Source organism: Gobio gobio (genome assembly GCF_949357685.1).
Source record: "Gobio gobio genome assembly, chromosome: 2".
NCBI classification, from domain to species: domain Eukaryota; kingdom Metazoa; phylum Chordata; class Actinopteri; order Cypriniformes; family Gobionidae; genus Gobio; species Gobio gobio.
This window is the reverse complement of record NC_137098.1, coordinates 61862157-61877333: the sequence shown is the minus strand read 5'-3', so window position 1 is coordinate 61877333 and position 15177 is coordinate 61862157. Positions and strand designations below refer to the sequence as shown.

The 15177-nt window shown below is 38.6% G+C and overlaps 1 protein-coding gene across 7 annotated transcripts in view; it reads right to left on the bottom strand.

The window, feature by feature from the left end:
• Positions 1-4260: 4260 nt before the first annotated feature.
• LOC307122882 (circularly permutated Ras protein 1) overlaps positions 4261-15177 on the bottom strand; it is a 32851-nt gene continuing 21934 nt past the window's right edge. For all 7 annotated transcript variants that reach the window (XM_079811186.1, XM_079811180.1, XM_079811181.1 and 4 more), the window contains 10 exons: positions 15033-15114; positions 10958-11082; positions 10754-10838; positions 8360-8466; positions 8161-8270; positions 7857-7968; positions 5445-5585; positions 5263-5356; positions 4695-4745; positions 4261-4542 (listed from right to left, as the gene is read on the bottom strand). In XM_079811186.1, coding sequence (XP_079667312.1) covers positions 4447-4542; positions 4695-4745; positions 5263-5356; positions 5445-5585; positions 7857-7968; positions 8161-8270; positions 8360-8466; positions 10754-10838; positions 10958-11082; positions 15033-15114 — 1003 coding nt within the window. In that variant the 3' untranslated portion in view covers positions 4261-4446. The remainder of the gene's footprint in view (positions 4543-4694; positions 4746-5262; positions 5357-5444; positions 5586-7856; positions 7969-8160; positions 8271-8359; positions 8467-10753; positions 10839-10957; positions 11083-15032; positions 15115-15177) is intronic.

Below are 15177 nucleotides of genomic sequence, written 5' to 3'. Positions count from 1 at the left end.
CCCCCCTTACCCCCCCCATCCCATCCCAATATACAGTGCATAAATGCAATATCCCAGTGTCATTGCTTTCTTTTTCCCAGTGTTTGCTGACATGTGCTGGAAACAGCCCAAACGGTCTGCAGGGTGCTAGAGCACAAAGGGCCTGAGTTACACACTTTCAAAAATGAATTTATAACCAAAAAAAATAAAAAACGCCTTGTTTGTTTGTCTTTTTTTTCATATTTTGTATGTTTATTGTATAACACACAACATATACTATATTATTTATCACTTTCAGAAGTGTTTTAAGTAATTTCAGGGTTTTCTGTAAAATGGAAATTACATAAAAAAGGTCAAATTCCTCCATTCAGATCCGTTTGAATAAATCTTGCACACATGATCCAGACAAAAGTCTTTTTTCCAGTATTTTCTGGAATTTAGTGGAAACAGCCCAAACTGTCTGCAGGGTGCTAGAGCACACAGGGCCTGAATTACACACTTTCAAAAATAATATGAATTTATAACCAAAAAAAAAAATCAAAAAGCGCCTCTTTTTTGGGGGCGGTTATTACAGCTCAGACAACATATACTTAAATGTTTATCACTTTTAGCAGTGGTTTATGTAACTTCAAAGGGTTTCCTGTAAAATTACACAACATTTGTGTATTTAGAGACCACTGTATTATGGGAAGCTTTTCAATTTGGGTCGGCCAAATCCAGGCGGAAATGGTCCCAGAGTAATTTAGTGTAAATAAGTTACTTTGTGTAAAACAAATGCCAAAGTGATGCATGTCTCCAGAAAGTAGAGACTCTAAGCTTTCAAATGGTACCACATATGAGGAGCTCCTCCACAGACATTTAACATTTAAAGTATATACTTTACGATGTCATTCCTGTACAGGGTCCGAGTATAAGTACATAGTAGTTAAGGTCACATACTATAAAGTGGGACCATTTTATTTTGTTTATACTGTTCAAAATTAGGGAAAAAAGTACTTGATGAACTACACTAAGCTACACCCATCACTGCTAAAACTCTGAGTAAAGATTTTGCATATTATTATTATTATAATAATTTTTTGCATTTTCTTTTTTTTTGGAGGGAAAAGATTGGAATTCCGTGGAATGGATTTAAATATAGCAAAATATGTGTTAAACTGAGATGAAAGTACAACATTCTAATTGGTAGCTATAGTAAAGTAAAAAAAAATATATATATAAATGTTTTAAACAAATGATGAACATTCTAATTTGGCAGCTAGAATAAAGTTAAAGTAAAAAGTAAAGTAATCATTTAAAAAAAAAATGTTAAACTGAGATGATAGGACAACATTCTTATTGGTAGCTGGAATAAAGTAAATAATAGTATAATCATTAATAATACATTTTTTTAAATAAAACAAACTTCATTATGGAAAAACCTGACGTAGTGTTAAAGTCAGCAGATGCTTTTGAAAGGGGGGACCATATGGTGACATGATGTTTCTTGGTACATGCCGTCTGCAGAGAGACAGATTCACAGATAGAATCGCCTCATTTCAAGATTGGTATTTCAAAAGTCAAATGCTGCTCTACATCTACCATAAACATTAGAGAGTGAGAGAGAGAGAGAGAGAGATAAGAAAAAACAAAGAGTGCAAGTGGTCAGGGCAGCTTTGTCACGTACATCTCTGTGGCAAGCAGAGCCATGGGAACAGAGCGAGTGGTTAGAGTGTTAATGTTTCATTGCAATATTGTTCTTTTCAGACACCTGGCACTAGAACGGCCAGAGCAGACTCTTCTGATCTGCCTTTATAGAGACCCCAGATCAAACTATATAAAGTTATTATATTCGCCCGATAACAGATCAATCGGAGCACCCTTACCAAGTTTACTGTGAATGCACTGTATAAGGTTGACCATTTTTAAGATGCTGTAAGCAGGTTTATCAAAGTCAACTACAAACAAAACTGAAACAAAAACCATAAAAAAAACATAGCTATGTTGAACTAATTCGTTCCTTCGTTTTGATTGAACTAAAACAAGGGATTGAATTATTACGACGTGGCCATGATTTAGTAAGACGTGCTGATTTAGTATTAATGTATTAGTAAGTCGTGGAAATTAATTTGTGGCCACTATATACATATCTTTTCCCGCATGTCATGTTCGTAAAACTCAGCCTTTCGATGCAACTTGATGTACAACCCCAAATCAGAAAAAACAGTATGGAAAACGCAAATAAAAAAAAAAGAAGTGATTTCTAAATTTACTTTGACTTGTATTTCATTGCAGACAATATAAACACAAAATATTTCATGTTTTGTCTGGTCAACTTCATGTCATTTGTAAATATGCATCCTTTCCTGTCATTCAGACCTGCAACACATTTCAAAAAAAGTTGGGACAGGAGCAATTTAGGGCTAGTAATGAGGTAAAATGGTTAAATAATGATGTGATTTGAAACAGGTGATGTCAACAGGTGATTGTAATTATGATTTGGTACAAAAGCAGCATCCAAGAAAGGTCTAATCCTTTAGGAGCAAAGATGGGCCGAGGATCGCCAGTTTGCCAACAAATAAGTGAGAAAATTATTGAAATGTTTAAAAACAATGTTCCTCAAAGAAAGATAGGAAGAGATTTGGATATTTCACATTCAACAGTGCATAACATAATTAAAAGATTCAAGGAATCTGGAGGAATTTCAGTGCGTAAAGGACAAGGGCTCAAGCCTAAGCTGAACAACCGTGATCTCCGATCCCTCAGGCGGCACTGCATCAAGAATCGTCATTCATCTATAAGCGATATCACCACATGGGCTCAGGACTACTTTGGCAAACCTTTGTCAAGTACCACAATACGTAGTTACATCCACAAATGCCAGTTAAAACTGTACTGTGCCAAAAGGAAGCCCTATGTTAACAGTGTCCAGAAGCGCCGTCGACTTCTCTGGGCTCAGAGGCATCTGGGATGGACCATCACACAGTGGAAACGTGTACTGTGGTCAGATGAATCAGTATTTCAGGTATTTTTTGGGAGGAATGGACGCCGTGTGCTCCGGACCAAAGAAGAAAAGGATCATCCAGACTGTTACCAGCAACAAGTCCAAAAGCCAGGGTCTGTCATGGTATGGGGTTGTGTCAGTGCCCTTGGCAAAGGTAACTTGCACTTCTGTGAAGGCACCATTAATGCTGAAAAGTACATAGAGATTTCGGAGCATAATATGCTGCCTTCAAGAAGACATCTTTTCCAGGGACGTCCATGCATATTTCAACAAGACAATGCAAAACCACATTCTGCACACATTACAAAGTCCTGGCTGCGGAGGAAGAGGGTACGGGTACTTGACTGGCCTGCCTGCAGTCCCGACCTGTCTCCAATAGAGAATGTGTGGCGCATTTTGAAGCGCAAAATGCGACAACGAAGACCCCGTACTGTTGCCCACCTTAAGACTTGTTTGAAGAATGGGACAAAATTACACCTGAAACACTTCATCACTTGGTGTCTTCAGTCCCTAAACGTCTTTTAAGTGTTGTGAAAAGGAATGGCAACATTACAAAGTGGTAAATGCTTTACTGTCCCAACTTTTTTTGAAATGTGTTGCAGGTCTGAATGACAGGAAAGGATGCATATTTACAAATGACATGAAGTTGACCAGACAAAACATGAAATATTTTGTGTTCATATTGTCTGCAATTAAATACAAGTCAAAGTACATTTAGAAATCACTTCTTTTTTTTTTTTTGCGTTTTCCATACTGTCCCAACTTTTTCTAATTTGGGGTTGTAGTAAAATCATTTGTTGAACTAATTCGTTCCTTCGTTTTGATTGAACTAAAACAAGGGATTGAATTATTACGATGTGGCCATGATTTAGTAAGACGTGCTGATTTAGTATTAATGTATTAGTAAGTCGTGGAAATGAATTTGTGGCCACTTTATACATATCTTTTCCCACATGTCATGTTAAAAAAATGTTATATGTTATAAAACTCAGCCTTTCGATGCAGTTTGATGTACTAACATAACTGAACCCAAAATAAAAATGAATGAAAACTATATAGACATGTTTAAAAAAAAACTATTGAAAATGACAAAAGCACAACACAATTACTAAATGTGACAAGCAGGGCGGGCGAGAGCCGTGAGAGGATTTGAGACCGGCTCTCGCCCGCCCTGCTTGTCACACTAAAACTTTAACTAAAATAAATATTGAAAATATAAAAATAAAAAACTATAATAGTATCTCAATGATACTAAAATAACACTCGCTGGAAGTAGAACGAGTAAGAGGAATCAGTCTGTGATTTCTATAAATGTTTTATTGCATTGCGTTATATATTTATTAGTACAGTTATTAGGTTATCGACTCATAGTTTGAATATATGATATATTGCATCTTTTCCAAGCAATATGAATTGTCCATAGTTTGTGATGGATACAGCAGCCTACATCACATGACCTTCACGAGTCTTGGTGACATGTGAGGTCATTTCTCCAGCACGGGAACTCTCTTTCCCTTCCCGCTCACGCTCTTCGCCCTCTTCATTTGGTACACCACATTGGCCGCCGCGTCTGAGATGCTCTGGAGGAGAAAACAGTTCATGCACATACACATTTAACCATGTGAATGATGATCCATGTTATCGAAGCATGATTTCTTATTCATTTTAATGTATAACAGTTTCTACTTGCATCACAATGTAATATATAAAGCGGGAGAGATCTTTTACTCACAGCAGTGGAGGACGTTCGAGATGCTGGTTGAGCGTCAGTTTCTGTTGCGTTCTGTTGAGAGTGAAAGTGTCATGTTTTAACACGAGGACTATTTAAATCACAATGATTCATTCAAGCATGTGAGAGTGTTTCTACACGAGTATGTGCCCTGACTGCGGTATGCTGCCTTTAAATAAACAATGACAATGCCTGATAAATGCTCGAGTAAAAAACAGGTTAATGCAGCCTTAGCATTCAAAAATATTTCAAAATCTTAGTGACCCCAATCTTTTGAATGGTACAGTGCATATATACACTGATCAGGCATAACATTATGACCTAATATTGTGTTGGTCCCACTTTTGCTGCCAAAACAGCCCTGACCCGTCGAGGCATGGACTCCACTAGACCCCTAAAGGTGTGCTGTGGTATCTGGCACCAAGATGTACAGGAAAGGACATGACTGAAGATATACACACACCCACCAAATAATGTCATAAATGAAGGTATACATTAATGATTTTATTTGATTTTTAATTCAAAATAAAATCATTTATTTATACTATACTGATTGAGGGTGTATTCAGACCTGTTTGACAGTGGTGAGGTCTTCACAGATCATACTCATTGTACTGATCCAGTTCCCATAGACACTCTCTTCTTTAGGGCTTGGCTTCTGTTGACTGCGGGATAAACAGAGAGAGAGAGAGATGCACATGTATTCACACACATATGATGCCCCAGAGAGCTGTCTGAAGAGGTTTCCTGTACCTGATGTCTTTGAGAAGGTCTTGCTGAGCTCGGAGCTGTCTCTGTGCTTCCTGTACTCGGCCCTCCATAGTCAGCCTGGCACACAGCTGGGCGCAGTGAACGCCCAACACAGACATATTTAAACTGCCCGCCCACACCCAACTACACAGACAGACAAAGAGACAAAGATGAAGAAAGGGATGTTGAGATATATACACTAGTATATACTCAAAAGTTTTGAATAATAAGGCTATTTTTTGTCATCAAAAAGATTTTTGAAAGAAATCTCTTCTGCTCACTAAGGCTGCATTTATCTGATAAAAATACAGTAATAATATTCTAATTTAAAGGGGTGATGAATTGAGAAATCAACTTTCCCTTGAGCTTTTGATATATAAAAGGTCATGGTAATATAAGAATATCCTGTAAGTTTCAGAGCTGAAAACTTCCTTGTTAGTCAAAGAAAAGCTTTTATTGACACCAGGCCCAGAAAACGATCGATCTCACAATGTGCCAGGCTATGACGTGAGAGTGTGGTTTAGCACCGCCTCAACAGAAGAAGAACAACGCCTGATTCTGTAGCTCCGCCCACCGCCCATGACACAGGCCTACAGAGAGAGCTAAACCGCATCAAATTTTTAAACATACCGCATAAGCTTAATTCGGATTCCAATATTATGAATGGATGGATGAACTTTATTTTTAATGAATATCCAGCTCACGTGGGGAAGACTTTGCGTTTGTTCCTTCATTTCTGATCACGGATTCATTTGTAAACAAGAGACTGGATTTGCAGACAGGATGAGATTACATGAATGAATGAAGCAACATACTAATGCGAGTAAAACTTGTCTTTTATATGTGATATTATTGCATTGTAACAGATCGTTTGATATCGATCTATTGATTGTGTACGTGTCTAACATACCTTGGCACGCGGTCAAAGGCTGGAGAATCCTTTATTTGTGGCTCTTGATGTGCGTTGTTAACTCTCTTGGCTTGATATTTGAAGGTAAAATACAAATCGCTGAAGTTTTGATCATGCAGTCTGCAGCGTACTTGGCGTGTGTGTGAGTGATGCACGGTTCGCGCTTATCTCCCACCGATCGGGTGGGCCAAGTAATAAAAAAGTAACATTCCAATCAACCGTGGGTGGATGAGACATAAATCATTGTGTTTGTTTGATAAAGACATTTCAGTAGAAAATAGCCTATTACTTATTCATTATGATGTTTTTTAATGTAAAAACCACGTGGACGTCATAAGTTGACCTCAGACAACAGTATAACATTTTTTAAAAAGCCAGTTCATGACAACTTATATATATATATATAAATTATATTCCAAAATGGAATTTTCCGCATCATCACATGATCCTTCAGAAATCATTCTAATATGCTGATTTGCTGCTCCGTTATTATCACTTATTATTGGTGCTAAATTATTAATAATTTTTCTTATTATTATCAATGTTGAAATGTTTTTGCTTCTTCATATTTTTGGTTTTTAGGATTCTTTGATGAATATAATTTTTTTTGTAACATTATAAATGTCTTTACTGTCACTTTTTAAGTCCGTACAAACAATTCAATGAGTTCGTACTAAAAAAATCTTACTTACCAAACCTTTGAATGGTAGTGTATCATCTTTTCCACAAAAATATTAAGCAGCAAAACTGTTTTCAACATTTTTCTACTTTTAAAATGTTCCTGCAGGTTTCAGTAAGTAAAATTTAAGACCTTTTTAAGACATTTTAAGACCATAAACATTGAAATTTAAGACCTACACGATGCATTACCAAAAAAATATTCAAATCAAAGAAATTCTGAAAAAAAAAAAAACATTTTATTTAAATGAATTCAGTCGTTGAAAAAGCATTAATTTAATTTACAGATAAAGCAATCACATTAGTAACCTTCCACACCCAACAATGTGCCAAATGCCCAAAACCTTAGGCCCAAAATGAAAATAGGCAACAAAAATAAAACTTGCCCTACAATAGAATAGATTTCCATTACAAAACAGCATATTATTAATAGCCAAATAGAGATTGAACAGGCTACTCCAATCTAGGGCTGCACAATTTGAGGAAGATATCTAATTGCGATTATTCTGGTTAAAATTGTGATTTAAAATTAGATTTTTTATTTTTGTTTTTTACAAATGAAACTGAATTATTTTAAATTGTATTATTTCACAATATTGTTGTTTTTATTGTATTTTTCCACCAATAAACACAACCTTGGTGAGCAGAAGAGACTTCTTTCAACCATCTTTCTATGTCTACAATTATATTTTTTGCAGATATTTTGCACTTAAAAAATTGACCGTGAATCACCATGTAGTTTATATCAAGACTATAAAGTGAGTGTGTCATGAACTGTGGATCTGGAGGGTGTTTGCTGTTATTGCGTATTATTTTGAGTGCTTTACCTGCTGGTGGTGACGCGTTTTTGTTGAGTGATGACTCTTATCACTCTCTGCAATTCCCGAGTACTGAAGCTCAGCTGCAGCTGGAAAGGGACCCGGTCCCGTTGCTGGAAACCTAAAAGACGGGGATAGTTCACAAAGAAAATTATACTTTTGTGTTCCATTGAAAAAATACCAGTAAACAGATTTGGAATGCCATGTGGGTGAGTAAAAAGTAAAAAAAAATCCTTTTGTGTTTATATAAACACTTTTTCTCGAATGCTTCTCAAATGTTTTCTTTTGATCGCACTGTATATTTTGTGCTTACTTTCAACTTGTTCCGGTCTGACTGCAAACTGAAAGGTGATCTCAACGCCATCTGTCACATTGCCAATCTCTCTTATTAACCGATGGTTATCCTCCTCATAGGGGAAGTACCTGCATCAATCAAAGAAGATGGAAAAAATAGAGACGGAGGTACAACGCATGTGTTTGTGAGTGTGTGAAGGTCACTAACAGATACTTACATGCCATCGGGTGCCAGAAGTGTTGCCATGACGCTAGTTGCTAGGACATTGTCAGCTATAGCGCTCTGAATCTCTGTGGCGACTGTACCAATATTTACAATGTTTATCTGGGAAGTGGGTAAAAACAAACAAAATTTTAGTTTTTCTTACTGATCTTTAATTGCTTGGTATGTAATATTGCAGATCTTCTTTTAAAGAGATACACTACCGTTCAAAACTTGGAGGTGTGATTCATAGTATTCGAAAAACAGTAGGCGAAAAGTACCCAGATGACCTACTACTTCCGGCGAGATTCTGAAGTGCGCATACGATGGAAACTTTACTATCCCATGAGGCCACAGAAGACGATTTATGAATGGAGGTGATGGGACGCAACTGACGCTGGTAGGTCACATGATCATGACAACATGGCGGATGTAGTACGTCCGGATTACATTCATACTAAATTAGTTCGTACTATATAGAACATACTTTTTTAACAGTCGCAAAGTTCGTTCAAATTCAAATGTAGTACCTACTCACATAGTACGCGATTTTGGACGCAGCCATACATTTTATTCAGGATTGTTTGATAAATAGAAAGTTCTTCACTGTCACTTTTAGTCATTTGAATGTGTCCTTGCTGAATAAAGCCCAATCGTTTGAACGGTAGTGCATGTTATTCAAACTAAGTAAGAGCTAATAATAAACAGGTGCAACCTTATAGTAGTGCACACTATAGAGAATTTTGCAAATGTATGCACCAGTTTCCTATTAATATTGTTTCAAAGAACAAAACTCATTTTCACATTTAAACAGAGCTGAAGGGGAAATACTGAACACAAAATCGTGTGGGTGTCTTTGGTGATAAGTATCAGTTTCTCTGAAAAAGGCTTTAAGCTACATGTTGCTTAAACCTATTAATAACAGGTTTAGCCTCTACAGAGGGGTTACATAGACAAGGTTCAGGAATGAACAGATTTAGTGCTGTTAGCAGATTATGTAGAGCAAAGGGGTCATACGAGTATTTCTTGCAGTCGTTTACAATGAGCAAAAAGTATGTGAAATGTAACCAAATTAGTGAAAGACAACCCCCTTAAGGGGAATTTTTTTGCTAGAATCCTAATGTACTTCTAGGGTTATCTAAGGCCCTGTTTACACTTGCGTTTTGGTCGATCAGATCACAAGTAGACAAGGGAGACACATTCCAGTTCACACCTGGTGTTTCAATCTGTCTCTTTTGTCCACTTTCAACCACTTCTGTCCTGATTTCTTCAAGGGGAGGGGGTAAATGTATGGGCCTTTTCATATCTTTCAATCTAAATGGACAAAATAAGTTCACGGAATTTACGCCCGGAGACGACAGAAAAACACACAGAGAGCATCAGCTTTCGTTTCAGCTCTGACAGCCGCAAGATCACGCCGAACGCTGTGAGCGTGTGTTAGAAATCAGGGATGGTGAGAGAACATTGTGCTTGGTACATTTTCATCTTCAAACCAAACTTGGGTCTTCAGCCGACAAAGTTTAAATCCTGTCTGGCTAGCGCGCTTCCCATGTTTGCGCATTAGGTGAGTCGGTGGAGAGTAGACGTCTTGTGTGGATGTTCGAACCAAGCGTGCCGCACTCGTGTTGAAAACTGAAGCTGGCGCGTCTCGATCGCCCCCCCAGGTGGTTGATCCCAGTATAGCTCATAACCCCTGCCCCTCCATGTATTAGAATGGATGCGAGACAAACTAAACAATCAAATTACACTTAAAATACTTTTCCCTAAAGATGGCTTCTGTCTGTGTATAAAAACGGGAGGTGTGAGGTCATGATTGACAGCTGAGATTGACGGCTTCTCTGAGTGAAGTTGTCACTGAGGCACTAACAGACTTTTTTCGGTAGGAGAGTGGAGCTTTAGGTTTAATTTCTACATTTCCATAACTGTTTATTTCACACCAACATAATGAATTGTTCCGCATCTGCGAGAGTGTTGGCGGGCTTTTGATTTCGCGGCTCTACTTCCTGCTCTCTACTGCGCAGACTCTGCCCCAAATCTACGCAAGATGTCCACGCCATATTCGGACGTTGGCGGTTTCACTTTTCTTCAGTGAAAGGTAGTGAAGACGCGTTGTCCATATTTTTTTTACGGCCTATGGTTCGAACACATTTGACCACATGAGCATTTACAATATGAAAGCAATCCAGTCAAATGTGTTTTCAACTACCTCTGGAAATGTCAAAAGTGGACAAGCTCAAAACGTTTTAGATCACGTTCGTCCACTCGTGATCCGATCGACCAAAAACGCATCTTAACACCAGATGTAAACAGGGCCTCTGTTACTTTACCATCTAATCTGATACCTGCAGCATGAGCCAGACTGCTCAACAGAATGAGGGTGGACTGCAGATGAGCAGTAGCAGTAACTCACTCTGCCTCCTGTGTGGTCAGCCAGCGTCCCAACCTCTGCCAAACGACAGTCCTCTCCTTCAAAGGTCATCACGGACACGATCACCCTATAAATATCCACAACAACACAAAAATACAATCATAACACATGATGTATATCTATTTCATTGTGTATTTTCATCTACAGTCATCATATAAGAGAGATTTGTGCTTTGCAGTCGCTCACCCCTTTTCAGCAGCATAATGGGCTAATTGGTTGAAGAAATAAGGTGAGGGGGTAGAGCAATGGGAAGACTCTTGGTCTAATTGGCCCAGGCCAATGTTGGCCTGCCCATCTGTGCAAATTATAACCTGAAAAAAAGAAGTAGCACATTATAAAACATATGTGACACTACAGGACTGGAGCAATGTTGTCATCCAAAATTGCGCACTGTCTGAGTAGGTACTATTGAATTTGAATTTACTGCACGGGACATAATTGTGGCATTTTACGTTTCTACAGATTAAGTGAGCAGCGCGTCAAAACAATGGAGCGGTTCACACCTCAAGCGCTCAGGGTTGTTTACATTAATGATCTTTCGATGCTGAATATAAGACGACCACATTTTTTCAGATGTATTTTCAATTAAAAAAACAGAGATTTTCGGAACAATACAGTACAGTGCATCCGGAAAGTATTCACAGCGCTTCACTTTTTCCACATTTTGTTATGCTACAGCCTTATTGCAAAATGGATTAAAATTCATTATTTTCCTCAAAATTCTACCAACAATACCCCATAATGACAACGTGAAAGAAGTTTGTTTGCAATCTTTGCAAATGTATTAAAAAAAAAAAACTTAAAAAAAAAAAAATCACATGTATGTAATTATTCACAGCCTTTGCTCAATACTTTGTTGAAGCACCTTTGGCAGCCTCAAGTCTTTAGAGCAGGGGTCCCAAACTCGCGGCCCGCAGGCCACAATATTTTGTGGCCCACCTCTTGACATCAAAGTTTAGTGTTAGTACCCGCGCGTTGCTCTGAAAAGCACCTTTTTGCTGAGTCGTTGCGTGTGCAGCGCTTGCCGCGCTTGCCACTCTTGATGCCTCCTTTGTATGTGTGTGTGTGTGCGAGAGAGAGAGAGTTGGCTCGCCCCTCCCTCGTGCAGTATAATTGGTTGACACCGCGTGATTGACAGGAACAGACGAACGAAGCTGATCAGACAGTTGAAACAAATGTGGTCTAACAGCGCTCGTCAATGTCAAAATGATTGAGATGGCCAATCAAATCAAAGTATGCGGGGTTTACCTTCTCTTTTGGCTCGTGCACACTGCACAGTCTTCACACACCGTTGCTGAGAGAGACTCTATTCTTTCCAGTGAAATTACAAAACAAAATGCAAACGTGTCCATGGCCTTATTATAAAATCACTGATGAACATCTTTGATTTTAATGAAGAAAAACTACATGAGGGGGGATTAGAACCCGGAACCTTTGACACGATTGACAAAAATTCTACCACCAGACCACTGGGGAATCCTTAAGTAAATAGAGGATCTATGTATTTATTCACTCACTCATGCAAATTAATGCAAATATTGTTTACAAATAGTTCATGTTGAAGAACTGTTAATAATAAAGATTGTGAAGATTGGATCAGTTGTGCTACTCTTTTTTTTTAATACTTGAAACACTTTTAATGTGTAATACTTGATGCGGCCCAGCCTGACCCAGAGTCTACCTCCAGCTACCCCCAGGTTAAAAGAGTTTGAGACCCCTGCTTTAGACTATGATGCTACAAGCTTGGCACACCTATTTTTAGGCAGTTTCTCTCATTCTTCTTTGCAGGACCTCTCAAGGTCCATCAGGTTGGATGGGGAGAGTCGGTGCACAGTCATTTTCAGATCTCTCCAGAGATGTTCAATCGAGTCTGGGCTCTGGCTGGGCCACTCAAGGACATTCACAGAGTTGTCCTGTAGCCACTCCTTTGTTATCTTGGCTGTGTGCTTAAGGTTGTTGTCCTGTTGGAAGATGACCCTTTGCCCCAGTCTGAGGTCCAGCGCTCTGGAGCCGGTTTTCATCAAGGACGTCTCTGTACATTGCTGCATTCATCTTTCCCTCCATCCTGATTAGTCTGCCGCTGAAAACCATCCCCACAGCATGATGCTTCCACCACCGCTTCACTGTAGGGATGGTTTTGGCCAGGTGATGAGCGGTGCCTGGTTTCCTCCAGAAATGACGCTCGCCATTCAGGCCAAAGAGTTTAATCTTAGTTTCATCAGACCAGATAATTTTGTTTCTCATGCTCTGAGAGTCCTTCAGGTGCCCTTTGGCAAACTCCAGACGGACTGTCATGTGCCTTTTACTGAGGAGTGGCTTCCGTCTGGCCACTGTAACATACAGGCCTGATTGGTGAAGAGCTGTAGAGATGGTTGTTCTTCTGGAAGGTTCTCCTCTCTCCACAGAGAAACGCTGGAGCTCTGTCAGAGTGACCATCGTGTTCTTGGTCACCTCCCTGACTAAGGCCCTTCTCACCAGATCGCTCTGTTTGGCCGGGCGGCCAGCTCTAGGTGGTTTCAAACAGGCCACGGTGCTTATTGGGACCTTCAATGCTGCATACATTTTTCTGTACCCTTCCCCAGATCTGTGCCTCGATACAATCCTGTCTCAGAGGTCTACAGACAATTCCTTGGACTTCATGGCTTGGTTTGTGCTCTGACATGCACTGTTAACTGTGGGACCTTATATAGACAGGTGTGTGCCTTTCTAAATCATGTCCAGTCAACTGAATTTACCACAGGTGGACTACAATCAAGTTGTAGAAACATCTCAAGGATGATCAGCGGGAACAGGAGCACCTCAGCTCAATTTTGAGTGTCATGGCAAAGGCTGTGAATACTTATGTACATGTGAAGTTTTTTTTTTTTAAATACATTTGCAAAGACTTCCAACAAATCTTTCACGTTGTCATTATGGGGTATTGTTTGTAGAATTTTGAGGAAAATAATGAATTTAATCAATTTTGAAATAAGGCTGTAACAAAATGTGGAAAAAGTGAAGCGCTGTGAATACTTCCCGGATGCACTGTATACATTATATATATATATATATCGTCGCTGTCCGATGAAAACCGCGTATGTCCATTTTGCTGATTTTGAGATTTTTCGAACGGATTGAATGTCCAGGTTAATTTCCGTATACAGTATGCTTCACATATCTAAATGGCCAATGAAAAGTTGTGAAATCATGTCATCTGATTTTCACGTATATCCATTTGGTGTCAAAGCTGTCAATCACGCCGCGTATCTCCCGCCCTGTGGAAGCATCTCGCCGGTCTCGTGAAGTTTCATCGAAGTTCAGCACTGGATAGCCGAAAGTACGACATTGAAGCTCTCCACAGTTTAGTTCTAATCTAGTTCTTCACAGTTTAGTTTGCTTGCTAGTATGTAAATAAACTCGGTCTCATTGATGAGATTCAAACTTTTTTTTTCTTTGTCAAACTGATCAAATTATAGCCTGTAATGCTACTGTCATAATTGTCACTAGAACATGCCTCACTCATACTGCGATCACCGCTTGCCAGAGGCTGAGAATGTCCAGCACGTATTCCTCTGTCAATATGAAACGCGACTTGGCCATTCTAATTAATGATCGGAAGAACGCGTATCGACCACCGTTACTGTAAAATATGCACGTATGTCCATTTAAACAAAATTTTTGTCAAATGTGGATTATATCATTACACTGGCAAGAATATGGTTACATGTAAAGATGCCGTACCAAGTATGACAACGCTACATTCAACTGCTTTTGAAATACTGTGTTTTTTTCACTTCCTGAAAAGTAACCGTTTTGGACATACGTGAGTTTCATTGGGCAGCGACGATATATATATTAGTGCTGGGGAAAAATTAATTGTGATTAATCGCATCCAACATATAGGTTTGTGTTTAGATAATATATGTGTGTGTACTGTGTATAATTATTATATTATATTTTTATTAAAAAAAATATTTATATGAGATAAATTATATATACAGTATATACATGCAAATATTTCTTAAATATATACATGCATGTGTGTGCATTTATATATACATAATAATTATACACAGTACACACACATAAATTATGTAAACACAAACTTATTTTAGATGCAATTAATCATGATTTATTCTCCCCCAGCACTATATATATATATCTATCCCGAGATATATCCATTTATATAAATGCGATCTAAATGAAGGCCCCTTAGTTTTATCATTACATATTTATCATAAAGCAGGTATAGTTGTCAGAGCATGTAATTATGAATACAGACTTTTGATCCTGTGAACTGGGATGCCATAGCAACAGAGACGAGGGCAGCAGGTCCCAGTGCTGTGGCTCCATGTTCTCTGAGTCTGCGGAGAAGGAGAAGAAACCCAAATTAATCACGTTATGCATCACGTTAAAGCTTCTGCAAG